Here is a 16408-nt window from a genome sequence, read left to right on the forward strand (position 1 = left end):
TAGTAAAGTAGCTCAAACTTAAAGGATGCAGCATTCTATCATCATACACACACACACACACACACACACACACACACACACACACACACACACACACACACACACACACACATACACGCACACACACACATTCAGATGGACACAGGATGTCAGGATATTTTCTAAGGAACTGCACACACACACACACACACACGCACACACACACACACACACACACACACACACACACACACACACACACACACACACACACACACACACACACACACACAGGAGACAAATCACTGTGTTTTCCACACATAAACATACAGACGTGCTAATGCTGTGGAGGGAAACCCAAATATTGCAACGATTTTTAAGCCCTGACTGAGTTTCATGAACAGTACTGAGAAAATCTAGGTACGTGTATTGGCTTGATTTTCTTAATGTTTAGACGTTTCTTAAGTGTCACACAACCACTCTTTTGAAAAAATCCTAGTTTTGGCTGTTTTTTTAAGTCTTATAATCTAGTTTTCCTGGAGTGCACACAATTAGTTTGAAACAAGATATGAGAACTGTTTTAAATACTAAATGAGGGATTGCCTGAGTAAAAAAAAAAAAATCCTTGCATTTTCTAAGAAAGAAATGTATTACATCACTCCAAACTGAGTTAAATGACTTAATTAGATGGGCTTTTTGACCCTTATGTAACCAGGCAAGTTGCCTGAGAACACATTCTTGTTTACGGCAAAAGCCTGTGGGAGTAGTTGCAGGGGAGGGAGCGTTTAACACACACCCACCCACACCCACACACACACACACACAGACACACACACGCACATACCTGGGAACTGCCCGGCACAACGGCAGTATTGTACTGCCAGCTGCTGAGCAGCTCCGCGTGCAGTTGGAAAGGGAACGCTACCCTCCTGTTTCTCAAATAACTTAAGCGGACAACTTCATATATATTCATATTCATTCATATTCATCGGCTACCTCCTGTGTCAAAATCAACATCGTCTTCGTCCACGCTGACCACGTGACCTCCAGGGGAAAGAGGTGGTTCATTCCTGTGAGGGGGGTAGACATCCACCACCTCCAGGGGAACCTACAGGGAGAAGGCTATGTTTAACTGAAAATATATTTGTACTGTTTGTCATACGTTAACTCTCTCCAGATGCTTCAAACCAGACAGCTATGATCAGCGCATACTTCACATTTTGTGTACAGTATGTAGGGTATAATGATTGCAGATTTGCCAGCGTTTTGCTGTCTCCATAAGAGCGTTCCATCGTAACCACAGAATTTACAAAAAGCAACTACAATTTCAAATTGTCATTACAAAACTCTGACAGTACTGACAGCGCTGCCAATTTAAATTCCTCTTCTTTTTTTTCATATATCCGCTACAATAAGAAATATTTTCTCAGAATTGGAACAGTTTGCCACTAAGTGCTGCTGTCTGCAGGAGAAATATCAGGAACTCTTGTCCCATAACCCAATTATGGTCTATCGGCTTTGCATGTTTGTATTTTGTGTTTTTGATTAAAAAAAAGAAATTAAAACTTTGTCCATCTTAAAATGTTTGCCAGTATGACATGTTAATTATTTTCATGTGCAGGGACGTTTTACTGTTACCTGTGGTTGCTGTTCCTGAGTCTGCTGGCCTCTTTCTGGAGAATTAGGGGGAGCATACTGCCTCACTGCTGGCTCTGAGTTGTACCTGGGTTCAGAGGTCAATGGCACATCTTCGCTACCGTACGCCACCTGATGACGAGTATCCTCCGAAGGGGACGAGGGAGCATCAGGACTTGCTGGTTGAAGGGACTCTGAGTGGTCACCGCCAGCAGGGGCTGTCTGGAATTCGGGGTCCCCACCTGTCAGAGGGTAATCATCTTCTTCCTCCTGGTTATCAGGGTCGAAAGTGTTGTCGGAGTATTCCTCAAACTCACCATACTCGGCTGTGGTGGTGTCCTAGAAGCAGAAACCATGGAGGGGTCAGAGGAGTTTTCTGCAAACACCTCTTGAGGGTAAATCAAATGAATTAAGCAGAAAAACTAGATTACCAGGGAGAGGCCATGTCCTCGAACTGGTGGGGTAACAAGGAGGCCACTGATGGATGCAGGAACAATGTTGCCGAAAGAATAACTGTTCCCAGTGTGGAAAAGCCAAACACCTGGAATTCCTGTATTACCGACCCTAGAGAGCAAGTGAGATTCATTATTTTCAGGTTCAAAGCACACCCTTCATGTTAGAGGTAATTTGCCCAGAGACGAAGGTGAAAAGCTTTTTTGTGCTAGTTACCACATCTTATTTGTGAGCTAACTCTCACTATGAACACTTTATTATGCAAATAACTTTTTTCTTCATCGTCAAAGCAAGCATTACAGCCGTGTTAGCAGCAACAGCTAACAGCTAACGGACAACAGCTGCTTTGCTCAAGCTGCTAGCTAGTTAGTAAATAGCTAACTCTTTGTGGAATGTAGCATTAGCTTTCCTAAAAAAAATTATCTACAATTTACAGTATTTTATAATAAGGTTTATAGAGCTAAATACTGCTTTCTGTGTCACATAATTAACCTCAATTTCAATATGTTTTATTATTATGAATTGAACTTTTACTAACACAAGAACAGTGTTTTTCTGGTATTTCAGTGTGCTGGTATTTCAGTTGCTAGCCAACTATTTGCAGTGAGCGAGGTCCCCTCAGTTCGGCTAAAGATCAGATATGTGGTGCAATTCTAAGTTTGTGTTTGGATAGTGTCAGTTGGTTTGCTAGCCAACCCTTCTATTACAACCAAAGTACTGTGACGTTATCTAATTAAAGGCAGCCATACATGTGTTTTGCTCGTTAGCAACAACAGCTAACGGAGAACAGCTGCTTTGTTTGAATAGCCTGCTTAGCTTTCTATTTTGTAAAGTGTAAAGTTTCCTATCTAGCTACATTTTCACTAGCATTTCAAAGAAAAGTTTATAGAGTAAGATACGGTTTTCTGTGTCACGGGATTAACCTACATTTCAAAAATACTCTTACATCATTATCAATTTAAGTTTGACCTACTCATATATTTCTGTTTTTCTGACCAATTAATTCTCAGATAAATTACAAGTTTGCCAGATGTGGCTTTAAGAAGAATTGTGACCCAACTTTGAGATTTTTTTACTTACTGGTAGAGGTTTTTCACACTCTGCTCATCGCTGGTAACACTGTAGTGAGGTCCCTCGGTTCGGTGGAAGATCAGATATGTGATTTCTCCTCTGCTAAAGCCAACTCGAGCAGGAAGCTCTATCTCAACATTATAAGACTCCTAGAAGCAGAAAATTGCATGAGCATCATTGCAATATCACAGTTACATTAATTTCTATAAGTGCTGCAGCGGTAAAATAGCCAAGCTAACCAAGCTGTGACTTAAGGTCTTGCATATAACCAGTTTACCTTAGGGCGTGTCCCAAAGAAGTTAAGGCCACCTTCAGGGTAGAGGAAGAGAACGTATGAATCTGTCTCATCGTAACCAATCACTGCCTGGAACGTATTGACCTAAAGAGAGAGAAGAGTATGAACCAGAATATCAACAAACGTTGTAGTCCACACATAGGTATATCCAAAGAAGGAGGGGAAATGAAATGAATAAATGAAAGGAAATACGTTTTATTCAATTTAGTTATTAGAACATACGATTCTTTCACAGGACAGATTTACAGGATTGCAAGTTAGACAAAGTCGTCATTGTGCTCAGTCATGTTGAGGATCTTACGGAATTATAAAAATATAACAATCTTTTTTTTTAAATGTAGTCCATCGTTTCTCTTCTCACAAGGGTTTACAATACTTTAGCCGTTTAAATGTATTAGATCGGATCTGTGGATGATGATCTAGAAGCGTTTGAGTTTTTTAAAACTCACTTCCTCATTTCTGGAAAAAGCAGTAAAAAAAGGCTCCAACTGATAGGGTTAACATCTTTTAAAGGACCAGTGTCTGGGATTTAGTAGCATATGTTAGTGGTGAGGTTACAGATTGCAACCAACTAAATATCCCTCCACTCAGTCCTCCTTTTCCAATGGAAAACATGGCCTTCAAGTAACTTCAAGCTAATATGAGAAGCCCTCTCCAGAGCCAGTGTTTGGCTTTCCGTTATGGGCAAATGCTGAAACATGGCGGTGCAACACGCTGGACTCTATCTGGTAGGTCTATCGGCGGGTGCATGGTACTACAGGGCACACCGGCTACATAAATGCGTCCTTGAAATGGCCGGAGTTTGGTTAGGTTTAGGCGCCTAAATACTTGGTTAGGTTTAGGAAGAGGTCAATGGTTTGGGTTGAAAAAAAGGCGTTGTATTGCGTGGTGTGTAGACTGCAGGTAGACCCTTGTCAGACCTGCTCCATACGTAGATATAAAGGTTTCATTCTAAGATAACAAAAACACAATTCTTAGTTTAAGATGATTATACACTCATGAAAACACAATTATGAATATCATATTTAATTTCTGCCAATGATTCTTCCTAAACCGTATACACTGGACCTTCAAGCAACACTCAAATTCGCTGAACCACTATCCTGTAAATACCACTTGTTGCCATCAGTGGCCAATGTTATGGTCTTAATTTAGTCTCTAATTATTCAGTAACTTTCGCAATATGTAGGTTACACATATAACCCCTGTTTACTCAAATAGATCTCAGCATTTGGTTTTAATTTTTTGACCCTGAGGGACGAGAGCAGCTTCCTGGTAATTCAATTCAATTCAGTTTATTTTGTATAGCCCAACATCACAAATACAAGTTAGCCTCGGAGGGCTTTACAATCTGTACAAATGACATCCCTGTCCCGGGACCTCACAACGGATCAGGAAAAACTCCCCCAAAAAGATAGTAAAAACCCTTTCACAGGGAAAAAAAGTGGAAGAAACCTGAGGGAGAGCAACAGAGGAGGATCCCTCTCCCCGGATGGACAGAAGCAATAGATGTCATGTGGCCAGAATGAATAACTAATCAAGACAGTGTCTAACAATCATGTTCAGCAGGTCAGAGGGATGAGGTCACCTCCTCCGGCCCAACCACCCTCACATTATTCTAACACTCAGCGCACATATTTAAACTTCACACCTCTCCTCGAACCTCCTCCCTTCCCCACGTCTCCTCCTCTTCCACTGTTGGGATTCATGTTGAGACTTCTCCCCCTAACCCCCCCCCACACACACTCATTTCGACCACCGCCAATTACTGACATTCTTAATAATGAAAGTATTGAATAAGTACCAATTTATGAATAAGGGAAGTGTGGAACTTTTTTTGCAGTGACGTCGGGCTCGCTCTCCCTCCCAAAACCGCAGTTGGAAAAACACAGATTTGTCGAATGAGGGGAAGACTGTGAGTGTTGTTTTCCTTTGGGACACAATCAGATTATCGTTACACACACACACACACACACACACACACACACACACACACACACACACACACACACACACACACACACAGCCCGGCCTCTCAACCCCCAGCCCAGATGTTGATCTCCACAGCTGTCTTCCTGTGTGTCTCGGCATCTTTCACAATGATGTTACAACATGCAAACCAGACATCGTTACACTATGAGGCGTGGGGTGCACAAACATACACACACACACGCACACACACAAACACACACAAACACATTTATACAAGCCTGAACGCAAACACAGATGTCCCACCACCTATATTCCTCCTATGTGAACGTATGTGTGTGTGTTCCTAATTGTTTACATCAACATCTTTAAGCTATCTTGTTGTTTGTGGGCGTGGAGGACTTTGTAGCCTCCGGGCTCTTTGTAATTACGAAGGAGGGGGTCTTTCTTTTCTTTTTTCCTGTCTTTGGGAGGAGAAGAGGCTTGAACTACAAGAGGGGATCTGCTTCTTCTTTGTCCTTAATATCCTTTCTAAATGTCTGCATTTTTCTCTCCTGCTGTCGCTCCTCTTTCCTGGGAGGAGGAGGACGAGGGGTGAGGGATGAAAGGATGCAGGATGTTGGTTGGCATAGATGTGTCTGCTTTAGAGTGGGAGACAGATATTAAGATGCGTTTCCATCCAAATAGTTGTGAAATGTTTAGTCAACCGAGGAATATTTCTTTTCCCCCATCTGCACAATGTCATTTAGTGGATTTATTCTACCCTGTCCACACATAACAGGCAGTCCCTTTGGTGTTCTTAGTGGCTGTAGATCTACACCATCGCAACAATAATGAAATAAATTGTCATTCCCGGTCCCCAGAGGATGGCCCCTGCTGCCTCTGGTAATCCCCTTTTCCTTTAGAGCCTTGTAAGGTTTGGTCTGTGAATTATCTCGAGAAACCGGTTCAAATGTATTTTCTAGTCTCATCTCATCGCAGAAGGCAGACCAGATATCTACGGGCAATACTTCCAAAACTACGAAACTCTCAATATAGATTGATAAACAGCACTACAAGTAAGAGGATACATATGTGTTTTTGTTTTTTGGGGTGAGCTGTCCCTTAATATCTGGTGTACAGAGGCATGAGAGTGGTATTGATGCTCTCATCTAACTCTTGGCAGAGGAACAAAATAAGCACATTTCCCCCCAAGATGTCAAACTATTCCTTTTAATTCGCGCCCTGCTCTCCGGCCCTCCTCCATCTGTGTGGTCACTTGCTGCGTCGGAGTGTCTGTCTCTGTGTGGAACGTCGTCACGGTGTGCTTTACAGACTCACAGCTGGAAGACAACAAAAAGCAGCCAGGACACATCAAAGACCACCAGACAGCGAGCAGCTCAGGATGCATCCCCCCCCCCCTTCCACACACATCCAACCTACAGGCATTTTGTTACACCTTTTCTGTTTTAAAGAGTGTCCTCACACTCCTCACATTAGCCAGACACACGCACAGATGTTAATTGTCTCCGGGACACAGCAAATGTTTGTTGTCGGGGTCGTCCTTAAAAGTTTAGGTGGTAACATCATTAGTGTGCGAGGTTTCTCTGGAGCACGGTGAGGCTCTGGAAACACCCAACAGCTTCACTGCATATACAGGGAGTCCATTTAGAAAGCTGAGGAGCAACTTAACGCATTTCATATGTTCTTATTCCAAGGCTTCAAAGTCAATTTTCATACTTTCATTTTAGCGTGGCATCCATCTTATCCTGAGCGAAAAAATGCATACTATTCCTTTAAAGTAGGCCTTATGTTGGGTTTTGAATTCATGGTAGCTTTTGCAACCATGAAAGATGTCTTGGTTGAAAGACATATAGGCGTGTGCCAATAGGCAGTTGGATCATACATCGACAACTATAAGGATCAAGGATTATTTTATTATTTTATGTTAAATTACAGAATAAAAATGTTGTCAAAATGATCTCTTCAATTGTCCATACTATGGATATGATTGGTGATTGGACAATATGTATGTGCCCACTCCTTTGGTCTAGATTTACAAAGACTATGGTCAACATTTCCTTTTTTAGCAAACTCAAACTGGTCTTCGCGTTCAGACTTTAGCAGAAAAGCTGGCAAACCTTTTAAGTTGACGTTCAGTCTAGTGTCCCCGTGTTTTACCTTCGTTTGGCCGTGATCGGTATGTGTTTATTTGGTGGTCTGGTTTACTCTGTCTTTAAGTACTTTAGTCTACTCGGCCTCACTAAAGATAGTTTAATGGACTTCTCATCTTGCCTGTGTTACCAATAAGTAACTCATCCCTCTGTGACAAATGTTCTGAATCATTATAATTCTAAGTCCCACTTGGCTGAGGCTGGATCAACGTACTACACTTTGTTTGTTAGTTGCAGCTGCAAACCGGCCGAGGGAGAGATGGAGAGAGAGAGAGAGAGAGAGAGAGAGAGAGAGAGAGAGAGAGAGAGAGCAGCTGCAGGCCAGTTGCCAGCCTCACCAGAGTGCTACAAGCGGAACTGCCTACAGCGTGGGAACTGGCACACACACCGACACACACATCGACACACAAACACACACACACACACACACACACACACACACACACACACACAGCCCAGGCCTGTAGCCAGGAACAGTCCGGTAACAGTTCAGTATTTCACTGTTGTCATATGAAAAGCCCAGTTCCAATCTTTTTGGTGTTTTTTTTGTTATAACTCCAAAGGATTCCCTGCTCTCCTCTAAAAAAAGGAAATCGAACAAAGTCGGGGCTTACAGAAGCTTCTTAAAACCCTTTTCATCAACTCAAGAACACATTGTGGGTAAAAACCATCGCTACTTTTCTTAGATCATGAGAAGGTTCGTGAACATGAACGGCTTTCCCGCAACTACAAACCAGAGCACTACGACCGCGCTAGTAATTAGTCTCAAGTCTGAGTCCACGTTAAACCCATGAGCGCTGAGTCACTTTAGTGTTGTGTTATGGAGGAGCTGTACAGCCAGAAAGGGATACAAGCCCCTTTGTTTCTGGTTGGAGAGGCTCCATGGTCACTGATAAACACAGTAACATATTATGAAAGCTGAATTTCAGTAAGAGTGCTTTGAACAAGGATGAGCATATCTCAAGGGGAACCCACTGTGTCACTGCATGGGGCTCCCCAAGAAACAACAAATAGCACTAATGGAAACAATAGTTCCTATTGTGCTACAGAAAGGAAGAAATACAGAGGAGAGGAGGGCAAAATAAAAGGCGAGGGACAAATCCAACAGAGGAGTCCATTTATTCATCCTCTCAGTCACATCTGACCATCATACAGCCGACATGTAACATGCCGTTCAACGCTTTAACTCTTTTGCACATGTGTCTTTGAAGGGAACTAAAAGGTCTACTGTGGTCAAACGTCAAAATCACATTCCATTCGAAAGTGCTGCTCGTATACAAGAACGCTCTCGGGAAGGGGAACTTCCTGTAAAGCATGCCTTCTACATCATGTCATTATGGCACGTGCACATTATTCAATTCAGGATTTAGAGTTTCATATGAGAAGATGGGTGTTATGTGTTTTGTCATTGGAAAATGAGGTAAATTACCCACTGTAGCATATTTTAACAAGACGTGCTAGCTGCTCTGTGGGCATGTAGGCATGCCATACTTTGATCTAACTGCTAAAGTCACATTAACATGCTAAACAGTTCAAATTGATGTGAGCAGGTTCCCCATACAAGTTTAGTTTAGTGGAGCATGCTAACATTGACTAATTAGCATTAACTACAGTGTACGGCTGAAGCTGATGGGAATGTTAGCAGTTTTGCAGGTATTTGGTCCAAAACCAAAGTTTTAGTATTAAAATTAGCAGAATTAGTGTCAGTATCAAGTAATACAATGGGAGTAGAATGGACATCTCTGTCGAAATCATTGTAGTGTTATGGTCAGAGCGGCGGCCATTTTTTTTTACCTTTGCCATTGCGACTGTTGTTGCGGAGCTAACTTCTGTATAAACTAAACCGACAGAGGTCACACGAGTAGTGACACTACGAAGCGCAGAGAGCCGACTGAGCAAATGAGTCAAATATAACAACTTAATGCTTCATCCAAACACTCTTGTCAGAGAAAGCACGCTGCTGTTGCCAGATGACTGACAACTTAGTTTGGTGCATTTACCCAGAAACCAGTGTAGCATTAAAGCGTGGCTAACAACTGGCTAGTTAGCGAGCAAGCTAGCTAATTATACCCCTACTGCTTAGAAGTAGTAAACGAGCGGTGTAGCGAGGGTATCCTCGCTCGAGGACGGACGAGCAATGTGGCGCTCAAAGCAAAGCCTTGTCGACACTTCTCAAAACACCAACACACAGGGGGCCAGGCTCTCTGGAGTAAATGGATCCGGCCATTTAGCAGATTGGGCTACCTGTTAGTGCATACAACGGAGTGTGTGTGTTATTGGATTCAAGAGAGGCAATTACTTTCCAATTATGATAATAGGCTCTTTAAGACTTGTTTCATAGAAAATACAACCCCACCTCTCTCTCTCTCTCTTGGGCTCTACTTTTCTCTCCTTTATTTTCCTGTTTTTCCTTCTGGCTGCTTCTCTCATCCTCATTTCCGACCCCCGAACACCATGGAACACCACCCCCCTCCCCCAGCCGGTCACCCCTAAGACACATCCCGACTAAATACACACCTCAGGTTAATCGGCTCACACCCACATACCACTCTACCCCCCCTCCCAACGCACCCCGCCCAGCACCTCTGGCTAATCACTTCAAAAGGAAGATGCAATCTTGACCCACCGAAGTAAATCCCAGCCCAGACTGCTCCGACCCGACAGGACGCGCAGACCTTTTAAACAACAAAACAGACTTTCAGAGGTGGACACCAGCCTCTAATCAGCATTCGGTCAACACTGGATGGAGACTTAAGTCCAAGGTTTGAGACTCAAAGAAGATGCAATCACTCATTTGTCCATTTGGCAGCGCTGCAATGAGCCCTAGGTATTGAGACGTGTCGTCAGAGGCTTAATGCAGCGTATCCCCCCGATGGACTGTTTGAACGTTTCGCTTTTGATCAATCAGGAAGAAAGGAGGAGGAGGCATAAAAGAAACCAGACCGCGACAGTCAAGAGAAAGAACAAACAGATGAGAAGGGAGGGAGAACACACACACACACAGAGATCTCCTGGGGTTTTTTCCTTATATCTGCCACTCCCTTCATCCCTCCCCTCCCACATGCTACACACCAAGAACAACAAAGCACTGTTTGTTTGATCGATAAGTTCAGCCGACCTGGCTTTACTTGGAGTCCGTCCCAAATACGGACTCAAACAAAGCCTTTAGTTCTCCTCTCAGTGACACTTTCTTTTACGAAGTTCTATCATGTGTGAGGAAGGTTTCTAGAAATTTGAAAGTGTTTCATTGGTACACTTCCAATTAAAAGGAACTACGTCTTTGGAGGGAGCTTTTCAAACCCTGATGCCGTCATCAGGGTTAACTAAGCTTAGTCTTGGACTGTATTAGGTAAAGTCTGCATTACAAACTGTAAGTGGGAAGCTGGAGAGGTGTGTGCATTTAAGCGGTAGGGAGGGTCTAATGCAATAATTAATGGATATTTACCTGGGTTTAAATAGAGCTTGTATTTTAACGAAAAATCCCATTTTCCCTATAATTAGGGCTAAATTACACACTTATTTCTGGGACAATTCCTAGAAAATTACGGATGTGTAAATCAAAGGGTCACTGTGAGAGGGGGCACAGAAGTAGAGATGTGAACCAGAGATGTGCATAATAAAATACATTCGAAAGCAGCGCTTTAATGGTAAATTAAAAATGGTAAACCAAATTTAAACTGTTAACTAGCTGACAAACTGGGAGGGACGTAAAGTCCAACGGAGCATGTGAGCACTAATGGTCGAGGCGTGTTTGTGTCTACCTGTGTGTGAGAGGATAACGAGTCGGGAGAGGAGGGGGAGCACTTTGATGACCTTTAAAGATGACCTCTGACCCCTTGAAAAGGTTAAGAGGCAGATTAGGAGGGGAAGGGGATTTACAAATGGAACCCGCCCTCCCCAAGCTGATTACAAGCGATGCGCATCCTCCAGGAATTTGAGATTGTGTCTCCCACTATCACAAGATCCAAAACATACCAGGAGGGGGATAAATCTGGGCCTCCAGCTAGTGCGTCCAGTCCCTTACCTTGTTCGAGGGTCCGGCGGTTCGAGTTCGCTCTTCATATGCCGCGACGTTCTCCCATGTTGCGACCACGACGTGTGTGGGCGTGAATTTTGCATCCGGGAACCCTCGGTGTACTTCCTGGGTGAGCAGATGGATGAATGAATGATGGGACGCGGGGGGTAAGAAGGAGAAAATAAAGGGACAAAAGGAAAGATGGAGTGTACAATGGATTGAACTAATGGATGAAGAACTGGAAAAAGGAAGAATCCAAATCTGGAGTTTAGCACAAGTCTGTCAATTTACAATCACACCGCGGTAATTTCATTCACTTGTTTCAGTGGATCAACAGACCTGGGCCACTCTGTTGAGAACACTGGGCGTCTCCGTCACCCGGTAGTAAATCTGTCCTCGGCCTCCGCTGGTGTCGATGTCGGCCAGAAACGGAGCCACCACGGGGAAGTCCGTGGGGAAGCCGTCGTCAACGTACTGCTTCTCCATCGGCAGGTCCTGGGCTGATATGATGCCGTTGGTAGCCACCTAGAGGCGAAAGAGAGAGAGAGAGAGAGAGAGAGAGAGAGAGAGAGAGAGAGAGAGAGAGACGCCGTTTAATGAGGGTGTCAATGGTGTTCCTGCAGACTGCTTGGGACCCCAAAACCCATCATAAAAAAACCAGAATCCTCTAGGAAATAGCCGCAGCACCATCGTGACCCCATGGGACCATCTAATGAACCCGTATCCCCTCATAAACCACCGGGACCTCCGTGGGCACTGCCAGAGCCCCCTCGTGGACCCCAGGAACCACATAATGAACCCCTAGTTCCCCCTCATAAACCACTGGAACCTCCTCAAGGACCTCTGGGCCTGGTCCCTGGCTGTGTGTAGGAAACATTGAAACCAACCGTTAACTGACTTTCCTCTTGATGTATTCTGCTGTGCAATAGGACATGACACCTTCTGATGATGCGTGTCATGCAAAGCAACACTGCGGTTTGTAACTGCTCTTTCAGTATATGCAAACCGGCCTGGAGTGGAGCAAAGGACATTTTGAAGTGCTTGTACTTTACTTGCGTATTGCCATTATATGAGTATTGTCATCAAAATATAGGTATCAAACATAAAATAACTATTTTTGCTGACTGGCTGTGTTATTGTTTTATAATGACAGATGCATTAATGTGTGCGTTCCTTTAACCTTTTGGAAACCGCCCTATTTGTAGGCCCTTTTCTCGAAAATTGCATACCCAAACTAAAAAGGGTGTGTCTCTGCAACCACTAGGGCTATTTGAATACCAATTGTGGTGTAATAATAAAAGGTACACATGTGAGATTTTGTTCAGGTGTGTAAATATCTGTCTATATGTTACTGGTTAAGAGTAAATGAAGATGACACACAGAAAAAAATGAAAAGGTTTCAGGTCCGCCTATAAAAAAATCACTTTCATGATGATTATTTCTTTGAAATGATGCAGCTGTAAGGCCCAACTCGAACCCAAATCATAGCACAATTTGTGAACATTCTCTCTGCAAAGGTTGACTTTGATAAAGTGAAGCAGAACAAAGTTAGAAAGGGTTTAGTACAGAGAAAATTCAGGCGAGGACTCAAAAATTTGCATTGGGGCACATTTGCGCACATCTGTGACATTTGAATTGTTTCATGTACCAAACCATATATTTCACTTGTATATTACTTATGGTGTTCAATACTTCCAAATACATCCAAAAACTGTTTGGGGCTTTTTTCATTAAATGATGATTTACAGTTTTATATAACAATCGCTCCGTCTTTCCCCCGTAACAGTTGATTGTAGCTACTTTAAACAGTGCTGCAGAGCTTAAACCCGGTCACTCCCAAGGACCGGGTTGGGACCCTCAGGTGGGTTGGAGGCCATTTGTAGAATTTCTTCCATAAATAATTTCTTTAACGTTTATTTCTGCAGTTCACTCTTGAGCCACGTGAGGGAGCCTGAATGTTTGCATCGCTCCAATAAATGTAGCCGAACATTACATTTAGCTGCCTCTTTTATCCAAAGGGATTTACATGTTTTTCTCTATACACCACAGACACAGCAATTAGGGATTAAGTGTCTTGCTCAAGGATACAACAACAGGGACTAGCGGAGCCGGGGTGCGAACCACCAACCCTCTGATTGAAAGACGTGAATGCTAACCACTTAGCCACAGTCGCCCTGAACATCCAACCTAATGTGAAAAGCTAGCGTCCATTCTGCTTGTTTAAAGGTTTAGAGGAAATGAAAAGACTCAGAAAACCCATTAACACCGCCTAAATGCATTTATTTGGTCTCATTTATAAAGCATTGAACATATAACAAAGTCAGATTGATCAAACATATATCTCATATTTACTTGTGATTCATAGCTAGGGTCTATTGTGAATTGGGTCATGATGGTTTGACAATTTGTAAAAATGGGTCTCCAGAAGTAAAGATTGTAATTGGCCCTATAACTTAACCTATAACATGACATCATCATTGTATAAATGATTATATTGTAATACTTTGAGTCTGCAAAGTACTACATGTAGTGGAGTAAAAAGTCTCTCTTTGAGATGTTGTGTGTGGTACAAGTATAAAAAGCATGACATGGAATTAAAGTATGCCTATTCTGCATAATGAGTACTTTTAATTACGTTTTGATTTTACTTGAGTGAAATAGAAAGCTGCAGTACTTTTACATGTACTGTTACAGTGAAGTAGTGCTACTACCAGCACAGCGGAGGTTATTCCTGATCACCATCTGTTGAGTAGCAGTTGATTTATAATTGATTGTGACGTCAGAATATGGCAAGATGTATTTTCCTCCAAATAAAACACAGTTTTTTTTTTTTTTTACAAAACGCTTCATTTGGCAGCAACCAGCTCTGCTGTGGTTCAACAGCTGCACACATCACCTGCATAGCGTTAACTCTCACAGGCGGGACACAACGCGCACGCGCGGGAGTGTGAACGCACGTCTACTCACGTATAGCTGGGAGTACCGGGAGTCGTAGAAGTTCAAGGGTCTGGGCAGCAGCAGCACTTTGGACGTCTCATCGTCCCCCTCGGCCAGAATGTGGTCCCCGCTCAGTGCGCCGTACGGGAACAAGTCGGCCCTGCGGATGGCGGTGACCGCGCACACGCAGCTCCAGCACAGCAGACACGCCAGGATTCCTCCGCTCTCCATCGTGGAGCAGAAGGAGAAGAGGTACAGATGGACTCAGAGCAAGCAGGGCAGCGAGGAACTCAGGGAAACTCTCCTCCTCCTCCTCTCCAGTCTGCGCACAGCCGCTGACGCCGCGCTCTGATTGGTCGGCGGCGGGCTGAGAGTGACAGCGGTGCTGGAGGTAACATCTGGCTCGCGTTAGAGAGAAGACAAATAGAGCGCTTTTTAATCCGGATGTAACTCTATCGGTTTCACAACAATGTAAAGGAGACATTGTGTTTTTTCGCACACACACACACACACACACACACACACACACACACACACACACACACACACACACACACGCACACACACACGCACATACACACACACACACACACACACACACGCACACACACACACACGCACGCACACACACACACGCACACACACGCACATACACACACACACACACACACACACACACACACACACACACACACACACACACGAGAATTCCATTGAAACACACTTAACAAAACAGAAGTGTAAATGGAAACACTATAGGGAGCTATTTCTTTAAATATATATACACACATGTAATTATAACTTATTCCCTCAAGATTAATATGTGTGTGTTTACATTTCAGAAGGCTAAAGGAATTTAAAACACATTATTATTTGCACCTACTATTTTTGTATTTCCAACTGTTTTACCATTTTAATCAATCACACTATTTACCTTACATAGTTATTCTTATTCTTGTTTTATCTTAGGTTATTTACTCATTAAAAGCAATGGACACGACCTTAAAATAATAATGTAACATGTACGCCACCTAGTGGCTTTAACAGCATACAACAGCAAAAGCATGTATAATGTTAAGTACAGCTGAATGTCAATTCATTAAAAAATTATTATCATAATAATCGGCAACCACATTATTTATGTAATTCTTTAATTCTCAAAAAAAGAAAAGAAGAATCCACTCACTATTGATTGATTTTCTTATTTACATTTACCTTACTTATTATTAATTTGTATTTACTTTTGCCGACATTAATGTAGTTATTTTTCTTACTTCTCAACATTATTATAACCCTTTATACCTGTTAATTTCTCTCTCCTCAGACACACCTTCACATTCCTCTGGTCATGTATGAACACATGCAATACTCTAATTAAAACAGATAACAAAAGAAACTGTAACATGTTCAAATCATAACTTCTGTTTCATACATCTTGTGCTGATGTATGTACATTGTGTGTGTACACACATATACACAGTATATTCATTTTTTTCCTGAAGAGCAACAGAGTAGAGATCTCTCTACAAGGAGGGACCAACACATGAAATATGTGTGTACAAAACAGAGAATACTCAAATTAGAAAAATGGAAAATCAGGATGACAATATGTGTCGATGGATAAATGAAGAATATAATCAGGGAAGACATTGAGCAACTTTCAAGTGCTGCCGAAACACAAGGGTCCTGAGCTCCTTCACCTCCTCCACCTGGAAACAGAACGGACACGCAGACACACACAAGAGGAGCACACATTTCTAACAGAGGCAGCCGAGGCTCAGAGTCCTGGACCGGATCCAAGACGTCTGGGAGGAGGACGGCATGGTCCGACACATGAGAGGCCTCGGTGCTGCTCAGAGGACAGGGGAGAGAAAAACACCATTAACAGTTCAGTGAGCTGAGTACAACTCGCAGGAGTTACATCACGCGGTTTTAGAAATC

At 42.9% G+C, this 16408-nt stretch overlaps 1 protein-coding gene across 1 annotated transcript in view; it reads right to left on the bottom strand.

Annotated features, from left to right (window-relative positions):
- Nucleotides 1-14698, bottom strand: part of nid2a (nidogen 2a (osteonidogen)) — a gene marked incomplete at its 5' end in the record, with an annotated part of 43832 nt that extends 29134 nt beyond the window's left edge. The window contains 8 exons of the mRNA XM_079236666.1: nt 976-1087; nt 1618-1953; nt 2046-2178; nt 3148-3287; nt 3416-3517; nt 11540-11656; nt 11870-12055; nt 14498-14698. Of these exons, the coding sequence (XP_079092792.1) occupies nt 976-1087; nt 1618-1953; nt 2046-2178; nt 3148-3287; nt 3416-3517; nt 11540-11656; nt 11870-12055; nt 14498-14698 (1327 nt within the window). The remainder of the gene's footprint in view (nt 1-975; nt 1088-1617; nt 1954-2045; nt 2179-3147; nt 3288-3415; nt 3518-11539; nt 11657-11869; nt 12056-14497) is intronic.
- Nucleotides 14699-16408: the final 1710 nt, after the last annotated feature.

The sequence above is a fragment of the Taurulus bubalis genome (assembly GCF_910589615.1).
Source record: "Taurulus bubalis genome assembly, chromosome: 21".
In the NCBI taxonomy this organism is placed as follows: domain Eukaryota; kingdom Metazoa; phylum Chordata; class Actinopteri; order Perciformes; family Cottidae; genus Taurulus; species Taurulus bubalis.